A 12,312-nucleotide genomic window follows, 5' to 3' on the forward strand; every position below is an offset into this window, starting at 1 on the left:
AAAAATTCACGTTTCAATCATTTCCAGTAACTTTGTACGTCACCAAGTTATGTAAACTTCGTCCCTGAACATAGAAAAATTCATAAATGCAGTGTGTAATTTTGTAAATTATAAATTCGTCGAGAGCCGAGGAAGTTAATCGTATATGCACTGCTCGTTATTCTGACTGAATTATTTCTTAAACGCTTTATCAAAGCACGATTCTTTCTTCTTTAAGAATGCGGAGGTTCGTCGATAGAGATAAGACTGTTAGAGATTCTAAGGAGCGAATTTCTCCGCCGGAAGAGCAATCTTCGAATCGTCACGTACGTTTCCAAAACATAAATTCGATCACTGGACACCGGTGCAACGTTCCCAGGTCCCCGTCGACGCACTGTGCCCCCGTTACGATTTCCATTTCTGTCCTCCACCACCTGTTTTCTCTTTCACCGTTAAGTCATTGGCGTTAGAACGCGATTACGACGCCCGTACGACGATGCATTAGATGTTCTTCTTCTTGTACGCTTTCCTGTAGAAGTCGCTGAACAGGTAGATGAAGATCACCACGTTCGCTATGAAGAAGTAGGTGAGTGCTTTGGGGACTTTGCAGTCCATCGCGAGAGTCATCGTCAGGTATCCCAGCATCATGACGAATTGGATCTGTCGATGAATAATAACGAAAATTAACTTGTGGCCAGACAGTATTTAATCCGAGCGTTTACCAGCTGGATCCAGGTCATGTATTTCTTCCACCACAAGTATTTCCTGTAGTTTGGGCCCAGGGCTGCTATTAAGTAGTACGAGTACATGACGATATGGACGAAGGAGTTCAAGAAACCGATCATGGCGCCCTGCTCGCCAGGCAGGTATTTCAGGTAGCACCAGGAGAAGACAGCGGTCAGCGCGTGGTGGTACACGTGCAGGAAGGTGACCTGATTTTGCTTCTTTCGGAGAACAAAGAACACCTTGGGCAAAAGAATTCGTTTCGATTGATTGTTCTCTTCCACGTTTCTAAGAAACGATCGTGTCGAGATACACCGTCTGCTCTGACTTAGAGGATATTGAAGTCCACCGGTGCACAGACTCTCAATTAAATCGGTAAATAAGACTCACCGTGTCCAGAAGCTCTGTAATTTTTGCGATGAAGTACCACCAGGCTGTCGACGATATCTGTTAAAATTAAAAGAATTATAAATATCTAATTTAATTATCTCTCTTTGGTCTCTGCTTTAGTTATTTAGTTGGTAACATACAGCTGTGTGTAGACGTATGTCCGTGGGCGTTCGGTTAAGATTGTTGCATTGGGTCGATAGCATTATCCGCGCCAAGCCTGGCTCCGCTGCCTAGAATGGAAGAAATCATGATTTTTAAACAAATGGAATAAGAATTAAAGGTCTTTTTATATCTCAGATTACCCTGAGAGTCAACCAGATGCTGAAGGCCACTTGGAAAGCGTTGTAAGCGATCAGCAGGGCGTTCAACTGGAAGGGTGGCCTCTTTTCCATCATTTTCGGCCCAATTTTCAGTACAAAGGCCAGGTAGGACCCAACGATGAACAATACTGGTCCAGGGGACGCCATCATCGGCCAAGTGTCCACCATAATTTCTAAAAAATAATTCCTTTCATTACAACGACCCATCGAAGTAGTCAAAATGATACATAACTTCTTATAAAAATTGTAAAAACTATACTCGACTGAATCGTTGAATATTTACGATGATTTTCTATAAGAGAACGAATATCGTTTGAATTTCTTTGGTATGAGTAAATATACCATAACTGTTGGTGGTGTACGTGGTTTAGTATTTCAAAGAAATCTCTTGGCCATAGAAAATTCGTGAAAAGGACACGCATTCTGAGATCGTGTTACTGGCGAAGTATTCTATTAACGCGAGCGTGTCGAAGAAGGCGACCCGCAAAGAAGAAATTCGATTCGCACGATCGATTTCTGTCAGTCGATTTCGCGCGACGTTCAGACGATTACCTTTATTGATCTCCAACATTTCCCTGTAGTTGCTGACAACCAGGCGAATCAGGCTCGCCATGTCGACGGATTTGACACGCACTCTTTCAGAACGAACTCTGAAACGAAGACAAATTGTTTCCTTGCGAGAAAAGATACTGAAATATTAGACACCCGTCGATTTTGAGAACGGTCTCCTTCCAACGTGAAGTAATTTTAGAAAGCTGAAAAGTATGCTCGTCTACCATGTGTCGTGCGCGAAGAGGAACGAATGTTTTTCACGCTTCCTTTATTTCTTGCACCATCAATATTCCTCGATTTTTCTTAATTAGTATTTTTTTCAATTTCTTAGTCTTTACAAATTTAATTTGTTACAAAAATTTGCATCTTTCATTATTCTTCTACATTTCACCCCATTTTTAAGCAAATACGATTTGGCTGATCTGTTCATTTCTCACTGTTTCTACTTATACCGATATTCGACTCGAATATTACACTTTGTTGATATACAGGGTGTTCACCCATCCCTGGAAAAAATTTTAATAGGGGATTCTAGAGGCCAAAATAAGACGAAAATCAAGAATACCAATTTGTTGATGAAGGCTCTGTTAAACAGCTATTAACGTTTAAAGTTCCGCTCGTAATGATTTTTTTTCTCGAAGCTGGTTAGGATTTCGGGGGTATGTCTATTGACCAAAAATGATTATAATTGACACCTGCATCTAAAAATAATTTTTTTAAAACGATTCTAAATTTTTTAATTTTGTCGAAAAATTTTACAGCTTCTCGAATTTTTTTCTCGAAACTGGTTAGGATTTCGGGGGTATGTCTAATGACCAAAAATGATTGTAATTAACCCCCCAATCGAGAATAATTTTTCCAGAACGATTTGAAATTTTTGAATTTAATGGTTAATAACTTTTTAACGAATCCTCCATCAACAAATTGGTATTCTTGATCTTCATCTTATTTTGGCCTCTAAAATACTCTATTAAAATTTTCCCCAGTGGTAGTCGATGAAATATTTACAAATTCCTTTTCTATCCCCTTGGAGCACCCTTCCGGAATTGACAACAAATGATAGATCAATTCGTAAGCAGATTTCAGCGCACGTTTCACTCGTAAATTCGTGTATAAACTAAAATCGATCAACTTTTCAAACCACCGTTTACGAATCAGCTTCGTTCACGTTTTCGAGGAAAAGCTTGGTAATCGGCGACATTACAGACGTTACTGTACGAAGTGTCGCGTTTCCGTCACTGGCGATGCTTGGTCTAACGCTCGAACGTGTTTCCTCGATTGTCCCGCGCGGCATACTAATCAAAGTCGACGAAGAAAGCCTTGGAACAGAATGTAGAGGTTACCTTATTTCCACCAGCAGGAATTGTTTGTGTTTTCGGGACGCTACCGCATCGAAGTCGCTTCCCTGTTCAGTTCCGGGCGCAGAGGATGATGATGAAAGAGAGACCGCGAACCATAAACTGATGATCCAGCGACGAAGGTAGCCACTAATAGGAGCAGAGACTCGGTCTTCGTCCGCTGGCCCCACCACTCGAATCTCGCTCGTTGTCAAATTGTGACTTCCGCCGCTCGACTGGGGACTGAAGAAAGAGGAAGGGATGAGGATGCAGGATTAGGTCGCGGAAGATGAAGCCGTGAAACGCTGATGATATTTTTACTATGGCTTCGAGGGACGCGATAAAGCTACGTTATCACGTATCGTGGTGCATTTTAATTAAAAAAATAGAGAAACAAATCGAAATCGCGACGAGACGATCGCAGCTCGAGGCTCGAAGCGCGAACGAAGACTGACCGGGCGATTACGGTTCGCGTTCCTGATTTCATTGAACGGACGTTACGCGTGATGCAACGTTACAACTAGAGGAGATGTTGAAACGTTTTGTAACGCGCGATGGTCTCGTTTGTTCGCGCGCGCCCGATCGCGACAAATCGAACGAAACGGAAATCAAGAATTACCGAACCGAACGATCCGTGATCGCAGAAGCTACACCGGGCCCGGTGACTTATTTCATATGCAAATCACCCTTGAGAACGTTTGCAGAGCGTCGTTTTACAAGCAGCTGGCTTCATTAAGGTCAGTAGAAACTGCAATTCTATCGACGATAAGGCAGCTTGCTGAAACCGTAATGTTGGTTAATTGAAATATCGTCACTTTTTGTAGCTGTGGTTTCCTATGGGAGACCTCGAGAGACACGATGCATCGTTAAATAAAATTTAACCTAAAACGAAGCGAATCTACGGTCACGCTGACTCACTGAAGAAATACGCGGCTCCGAGAATTCGACTTTGCGATAGTGACTTCACGATTATTCGATCAAGATTATGAAACGGAAATTCGAGTGATTTATCGAAGTTTACATACTAATATTGTTCTTTCAAGAAATGAAAATACTTCTTTTTATATTTGAATAAACCAAGGTTTGAAGGAATTGAATAAATTTGGATAACACGTAGCTCCTTTCATCATTTTTTTATCAATGTGACAGGTCTCCATGAATTTTTTATACATTTCGTAATCAAATTATGGTTCTATAAGTCAGTGTTTTTTAGACTTCACCTATCTTCCGTCTTCAATTATTCCAATGTAATTTAAAATCGTTCTTCGAACGTTAAGTCTAAGTGTTATTTTTAGTTTCGGATTGCGTGCAATTGATGTAAGCGTGAAACGCGGTGTGACGCGAAGAGGGATATTTCTTTGCAATTCTAATATGGACGCGATAAATTCGCTAAAATGAATATAGACCGAATGAAAAATAGTCGGAACGTGTGAAGTATTTGCCAACGATGCAGTCGAATATTTGCGAAATCCGTGGACGGCTTATTTGACCGGAATAAAGAGACGACAAAGAGGATTCAAGCGTGAACTTGTTTGCCCCGTTAAACTCTTTAGAGACGTGAAACAATGACACTCGTCGAAGAGATCTCGTGATTTCACGGCTATTCGTATGGCTAAATATTTGATATCTTGATTGTAGTCAAATAATTGCCGATGCTAACTCAACGTCCATCTTACCGTACGCTTGAAATTAAAATCATCCATCGATTCATAAACTGACGAGATCCTCGGTTTCACTCGAAAATTAAAGTTGCACGACCACATCCACGAAATCGAATGGTTTTTTTTTCGTCGCAGGTGGCGCAGTGCATTTCTTCTCGCGCGTATCTCGTTCCAAAACACAGTTAGAGCAGTAAAGCCAAAAGTGGGGCGACCGACTGGTCTACTATATTTACAATTTAACTGTGTCCAGGTTTTTCTAAATCACTTGGCCGTAAATCAATTGTATTTCGCGAGTAATTACAGGGTATCGTAAATCGCGAACCGGAACGCTCCTTCGGGGCGATTGTTAACGACTAATAACAAGTACTGTTCTCAGTCGCTTTTCAAACATACTGGCTTTTTAGAGGCTCCTTCTAACGGACTTGTTACGATGGAAGTCAGCGCGAAGGCGTGGAGAAGTTCAGCAAGTAGTAGGCCAAAATGTATATGGTTTTCGCGACGAGTTTCTGTTCCTTGACCGAGATCTTCCGACATTATAATCACGCTCTATATTATAGGATAACAATTATTCCCGCGACTAAAATGTTTTCAGTTTCGAATACTCGGTTATCAACGATTGAAATTTACTACCTCAGACTTAAAATTGTTATTCTCGATCCAAGTTAGCGATTCCTAAATGACTTTTTTCATAGAAACGTTTGGGATACTTGTTATTTTTTATCCCTGATTGTCAACTGATCGAGCAATCATTTATTCCTCGGCTGTAATTTATCACTTTTTACGCAACATGTCTCGTAATTCTCCTGTTAAATTGCGTTTTTTATTCAGAGGTCAACAGAGTAAAAAATCATCTGCCCTGTGTAGTTACAAACTTATTCTACCTTGGAGACAAAGTTGCAAATTTTAAAATATCCTTCTGCAGAAAACATTTCAAATTTATTATTTCGAAAAGCTTCTCAATATTTTTATGAGTTTCCAATTCCTTGCTTAAGCCTGTTAACAGCTACAGAAATCAGAGATACTATTCTTTAGCATTTTCTATTAAATTAAATCGAAAATACTTGACGTACCAGCCTATACTCGTCTTGTTTTTTAAAACCTTGCATCCGTTGGGAGGATCACAATCATAATTCGTACAGATCGTTAAGAAACTCGCCTAATGGAATTCGTTACGTCGCCGCGACGCTTTCTAATGTAACTGTTACGCATAATGCGTGTCTAATGTTTAATTCGAGCGAGTCGCGTGGGATCGAGTGTCGCAGAATCGGGGAATTCCTGGCCTCGGCGGTCAATCAAAAACGGCAACGATCGCGTAGATCCGGGAGCAACCGGAAGCTGTGACATTAAGCGGAGAAACGACGCTTTTATCAACATTATTGTTACTTATGCAACCCGTTTCGAGCGAAGCCTTTAACCGTTGCAGCAACGCTCGCGTGTCACATCTATTCTCGTGCGCGCTCATTATGCCTTCGTCGACGAATTAATCGCCATAACGATAATTCCAAGAGAAAATCAAATTAAGAAATTATTTATTTCCAAAAATCGCGATCAAAAAATCTTTTCTGGTCTCGACTTTCCTCCAAATGGATCGTTCCACGTGGAAACTGTGTTATAATTAAAAGGATGATTATTTTTATTACTGCAAGGTATATAACTTGTGTCGTCCATATTCTCAACAATTTTAAATCTGAGTCAAGGTGTAATTTAAAATAGAAACAGCAAACCTTTTTCGTGTACATGATTTGCTTGAGTAGGACAGGTATCTGAAGTTTGGCCCCATTTTCTTCCGACGTTGTGTGCTTATAAAGAACACGTTTCGATCATGGCTGGTACACGATCCTAGGGAGATGAACGGGACGCGATTTCGGGGCCTAGAAGTGAAACCGAAATTCCAACATCGTTCTTAGACGCGAGGAAACATAACGGCACATGCCGTTAAAAGCGGTCCTCCGAGTGTTTTTTTTCCGCTTTGTGGTCCGTTAAATCGACGGAGAAGTAGGCCATCTCGAAAGGCTGATCCCAATATACTTTAGAACTCGTTAAAAAAATGCCTGGAAACGATTCGTTAGCGTATTCCAGGCCTGAATTTGACAAATGCGACGGTTACATGTAATATTAGATCGTTGGTAAGGTATCATTTATTTTTCAAACAAACAGACGTACAATAATCAACGAAGAGGTCCTCGTTTCGGAACGAGCTTACGTCCGTTTTATTTTTTTGTTATGTCTCTCGTAACGCAGAGAATAAGAATCGTGCGTAAGTGGCGAAACATGATGAACGAACTTAAATACAAGGATGAGACCCGGAGGAAAGGATCCACGAGCTTTCTATCGTGCAGTCTATATTCTAACCACCACGAGTGCGTTTAACAGTATTTTCGCAAAAACTGTGCGATCGACCTCAAAAATGAAAGGAACCGCCGTCTGATATAATTTGGAAGCAAAATAGAACCGAAGTCCGGTGATTTTCATCCGGACTGTACAATTTTCCGTTCCCAGTCCGAACGAAGCTCAGGTCCTTCGATTTGCGTCGCGTGGGCCCCCGTTGGCGTTCGTTGTCTATGAGTTGTGTAGCGTCGATACTGGTTTCTGTCTCTTGGAAAGAAATTGGCACCAAGTGCTTTGAACGATCGCGAAACCTGCGAGGGGATGACGGTAATAGAACACTTGTCGTTCCGCGGGGCGTTTTACTGGCTTTTTAGGTTCCCGTTCGTCCCTTCCGACGCGAAACCGTTCTGTGAGACCTTCGACATCGGTTTCCTGATGTAAGTCTTGTAATAGAAATCGCCGAAGAGGACCATCATGAAGAGATTCTGGGGGATCAGCACGGCGGACGTCCATTTTGGGAATCCACAGTCGTCCACCACGGCCAGCATCACGTAGTGGAACAGTAACATGAAGAACTGAGCCAACTGCAGCTGGGTGATGTGCTTCTTCCACCAGGGCTTCCCTATCCCCATGGACGTGGCCAGGTAGTAGCTGTACATTATCACGTGGACGAAACAGTTCAGCGTACCTGTGACATCGAACTCGTTACCAGAAAGTTGAGAGACACTTTGGAAAGTACAGAGTATATAGAGAACAGAGCTATGGGGGAAGAATATTAAACAGAATGTAAATATTTTTGTTTTCTCATGTGTGTAGTCACGTGTTGAAATAATATTTCACAGTATAGTATTTAGAATAACGATATTGCAGTTAATAGTATTGCAAATGAGAGGTTTATGCCCTGAAAATTCACATTTTAGAAGACGTCTGTATTCAGAAACATTTGTTTAATAGAATAGAATGGAAGTTGTGAAATATGTTTGGTTTTTAAAATTCTTGGTTCACTGTTTTCTATATTTGAATACGAGTGTGTGTAGTAAATAGTATTTACTTATGGCTTTGATTTTGAGCCAAGAAGAGCAGTCATTGACCCTGACAATAATTTTCTATGAAATTATCGATGAGTATCTACAGTTACTAAGATTTGTTGTTCATCCAAAAGCCATAGATCTCAATTTCGCCTAGATTCCACGACGAAAACGCTTATCTGATTTTCGAGGCTAACAATTAACCCCCGAGCGTGTTGAAATTCACCTAAGAATATGTGGTGTCCTCCAGCCATAAATTTGGTGGTCGCCCAGGTGCCGAAAACCATCCCCGAGTGGTGATAGACGTGGAGGAACGAGACCTGGTTCTGTTTCTTCCGCAGAACGAAGAACACCGTGTCCAGGAGGTCGAAGATCTTAATTATGAAGTATAACCACACCGTCCTGCATATCTGTGTGTTACGCGAGACGCGGTTAGTGTACTTTTCGAGGCAACGACGAAATAAATCCCTGTGTATTTACCTGCAACGCTTCTGGCGTGTAGGAGTAGTCGACTGGCTCGCAGACTATGTTGTAGTTGGTTATCCAGATTAGGATCAACGCCTGGAACGTTCCAGTTCGACTAGTTCTCGTCGAGAATCGTGTTCAAATTCATCGTAAAGAATCAAACGTTACCTTGCATAGCACGTACGAACAACACATGATCTGAACGAGGTTGTATATCTGCATGATCCTCTTCAGTTCGAAGGGTTTCCTCTTTTCCATGAGGGTGGGTCCTAGTTCCTGGACGAAGTACAAGTAGATGCCTATTATGCCAAGGCAGGCCCATGGCGAACTGATGAGGAAGAAGTCCTGGGTTCGACGATCTTTGGAAAACAGAGAGAAACGTCCGCTAGAATTCGGTCGTTGATCGAATATTTCAGCGGATCGGTACCTGAGAGTTCGTCGTTCACATAACAGTAGGCTTCGTAGATGCGTCGTATCAACGTCGCCATGATTGGAAACAGGGCTCGGATGTCTCTGGATGATAGCTTTCGTCAAACGCGAATTCTCGTCCAGTGAAATGGCCCCGCGAGAAGAAGGATAGAGAAATCCTAAGCGTCGGTTCTATTGAGCGTTTTTCGTCATCGATAAACAGAAGAGAAAAATCAGCAACGAAGACAGGAGCCTTTCCAACGTCCAAGGGTCCTCGGGATCAGTCTCCCACAGGCCTCCGTTCTCCAACCAAACCGTGCGGAAAATCAAAGCAGACTGACAAACTTTTTTCCCCCGTTTAAAAATGGTGTATTGAATCCGACAGCTATTATATTTTAATTAGCGTCGGGGCTGCGTGCGCGCTTCGTCGTGGAACTTGCCTGTCCGCGAGGTCCAACTTCGTTGACCCTCTTCCGTCCAAGGGTGTACGACCTTAGGTAACCTTAGCCAAGGTTAAACCGTGCCACTGTTACCGATCCGGCCCTACGCGATCGGAGGAACCGTCGCGCAGACAAGATAGACGCAAGCGTTTCGTACGTCATTTAACGCAGGAAATTGAATAATTCTCGTTGCATCATTTCTGACGATTCGTTAGCGCGTCGCTTTTTGTTAAAACCAAGTCACGTATTCGAAACGTATATTTATTCTCGAATTGCAGGTCACTTCATTATTCCTTACGGGGTTCGAAAATTACCCTTGCGGGAACACAATGCAATGCACTTTTGATGTAGAGAAATGATCTAGAAATGTGGAGATACGTGTGTTTATAATTTTATTAATTTTAAAGAAAGGAGTAGTAAATAAATATTTGGAAATTTTAGAGTCGTGGATAGTTTCGAGTGTCACAGTCCCAGACCTCGAAAGCTTCTTCAAATAAATTAAATTTATCTTTCTGTCGTTTAATGATCGACAGAAATGTAAAATAAATAGTTATTCACCTGTGCTGGTTCAGAACACGCTGACGATGTAAAATATACATCGAATATACATGAAAAGTAATGCATTTCACTCTGAAAGCGTCGAAGAGTTCACGCGGCAGTCAAAATGGCGACGCGTCTCGCTGACGTCAAATTTGAATATTTTATCTTTGGTTTTTAAGTCTTCGAAAGAAACGTAGAATTGGAACATTGTTTACAATGGAAGAACACTTGTATAATGATAGATGTACAGTTGGAATTATTGAATATTTCTACATTTTATATCACTCTGTTAACGTCACTTACTAATGCATCTAATTGTCGCTGTTGTACTAAACATCCGGTATGGAATTGGGTAAAGCGTTTGATTTGCAACATACGCATTTCTTGCGCAACTATCTTTTGTTTCTTGAACCGTACTTTGAACCTGTAACATAATTGATATCTACTCTTTAAAATGTCTACTTATTTCATTGACCTGACTGAGCAACGACCGAACACCTTCTGGATATGTTGTTCGAACGTCGTTGAAATTTGCATACAATAATTAAAGTCATTGACCGCGTAATCCGCTTGCACGTAACATTATTGCTCGTTCGGTGAAAAATAATAGAATCCGGATTCTAATACCATTTACTATAATAAATTATTTTTCATTATTCTAAATATCAAATATAGAATTTTGTAAGAAGGAAATTTTACCAAATTCAAGACACCAAAATAAATAGAGAACTGTCAAAATAATCGAGAGTATTCTCGTTGTTTTCATTGTCAATTAAATCATCGATTAAGTTGTCTAGATCATAGATAGTTTTTCTGGGTAAGGAGTAATCTATTTTACGGACGTCGTACGTCATAGCTTTTTATGTCTTTGCTTTTCTTCTGTCAACAGACGGATGTTAAAATTCCGAAAACTAAGGATGCGCGTAAATGGTAAAACGTGCATTCTACTTTTCCGATTTGCGAAACAGTATTGACGTAAAGGCAAAATATGGTGGTTGCTTGCAAAATCGGTTCGGGAAAGACTGACCTAAAATCAATCGTTACCGTGAGAATATCAACAGCGTTGCTCGTTTGGAACGATCGGACGAAAACATGATCGTCGGCGAGGATCGGCGAAAACATTGCGTAATTGGAAAACGTTGGACGTCGGAACGTTCGAAGCGAGCAAAAGATAGCGTTCCGTTTTGAAATTAATGATATTTTTTCCCTCCTGCCATTGTCTTCGAGTCTAAGAACTTCTGGAATCGAGGCCAAGGCGCATAAACAAAACCCAGACGAAGCGTTAGCATTTTTTCCATTGCTAAGTACGTAATCGTATTTTACGTACTATCGATCGTGCGGTGAAATGAAGCACAGCAAAGCTGACGAAAGATATTCGATTGCATCAATTTTAATTCTCAAAATAATATAAAACCAGTGATTTTCACTAAACAAATGTAAGTTTTTCTAATCCACAACCACCCCAAATCTGAATCCATTCTTATAAATATTGTTCCTTTATTTCAGTACTTTTTTGGTATTTCGGTCGCACAGGATCCAGGAGAAACGTAAGTTTTTTCTAAAATAAATACCTAGTTCGAACAAGAGAACGTTTACCAGCAGTCGGTCAGCTTTTTACTGGACGTCAATTAAAATTTATCCGATTCATTTGCTAATTACGTGTACATGGAAAATGCACGGCCCTGACTTTGGGTGAAGGTCAAGCTTTTATTTGCGTTCGTCCTTAGGATTCGTTGGAAATCGTTGGGAATCGATAGGATCAGTGTATAGCCGTAAATTCATAGCATCGGTGCATCCTTTGATCTCTATTGTCTCGTCGATCACTCGGCCACGGCCCTTTCTCGATCGATTTCGTCGTTTTTCCAGCGATTTCTCTCGTATCAGTCAAACTGATGCCCGTTGACGCGGATGGCGTGCATCGCGTTTAATTTCCATGGACGGTAACGTCAATAACGACGAGTGGCATTTTTAACATGAAGCGGATGAAGAGGTCCCCCGGGTCCCATGGTCGTGGCCTTTGACGACAAAGAATGTCGATCGGTGAATAATCGATGATTTATTTTGGCATTGAACGGTTCGCGTGTTTTTCGCGAACTTCGCGTCGACGTCGGGGAAAAAACCAGATCTTTTCGAGGAAAACT

At 41.2% G+C, this 12,312-nt stretch overlaps 1 protein-coding gene across 1 annotated transcript; it reads right to left on the reverse strand.

Moving 5' to 3' along the window:
• Positions 1-480: 480 nt before the first annotated feature.
• Positions 481-9,495, reverse strand: LOC143340620 (uncharacterized). The gene is made up of 12 exons (XM_076762799.1): positions 9,211-9,495; positions 8,952-9,142; positions 8,799-8,879; positions 8,545-8,728; positions 7,653-7,978; positions 3,308-3,576; positions 1,965-2,062; positions 1,395-1,585; positions 1,233-1,322; positions 1,093-1,149; positions 702-944; positions 481-639 (listed from the first exon to the last, which is right to left on the reverse strand). Exons 1-12 carry the CDS (start codon positions 9,269-9,271, stop codon positions 481-483), a joined length of 1,950 nt encoding a protein of 649 aa, XP_076618914.1. The 5' UTR covers positions 9,272-9,495.
• Positions 9,496-12,312: the final 2,817 nt, after the last annotated feature.

Source organism: Colletes latitarsis, chromosome 3 (assembly GCF_051014445.1).
Source record: "Colletes latitarsis isolate SP2378_abdomen chromosome 3, iyColLati1, whole genome shotgun sequence".
Lineage (NCBI taxonomy): Eukaryota > Metazoa > Arthropoda > Insecta > Hymenoptera > Colletidae > Colletes > Colletes latitarsis.

Excerpts from the sequence above, each read along its gene's own strand:
- LOC143340620 (XM_076762799.1), bottom strand. The coding sequence starts at position 9,271 with ATGGCGACGTTGATACGACGCATCTACGAAGCCTACTGTTATGTGAAC. Across the intron at positions 8,729-8,798 it reads ACACGCCAGAAGCGTTGCAG|ATATGCAGGACGGTGTGGTT; the intron begins GTAAATACACAG and ends CGTAACACACAG. Across the intron at positions 1,586-1,964 it reads AATGTTGGAGATCAATAAAG|AAATTATGGTGGACACTTGG; the intron begins GTAATCGTCTGA and ends ATTATTTTTTAG.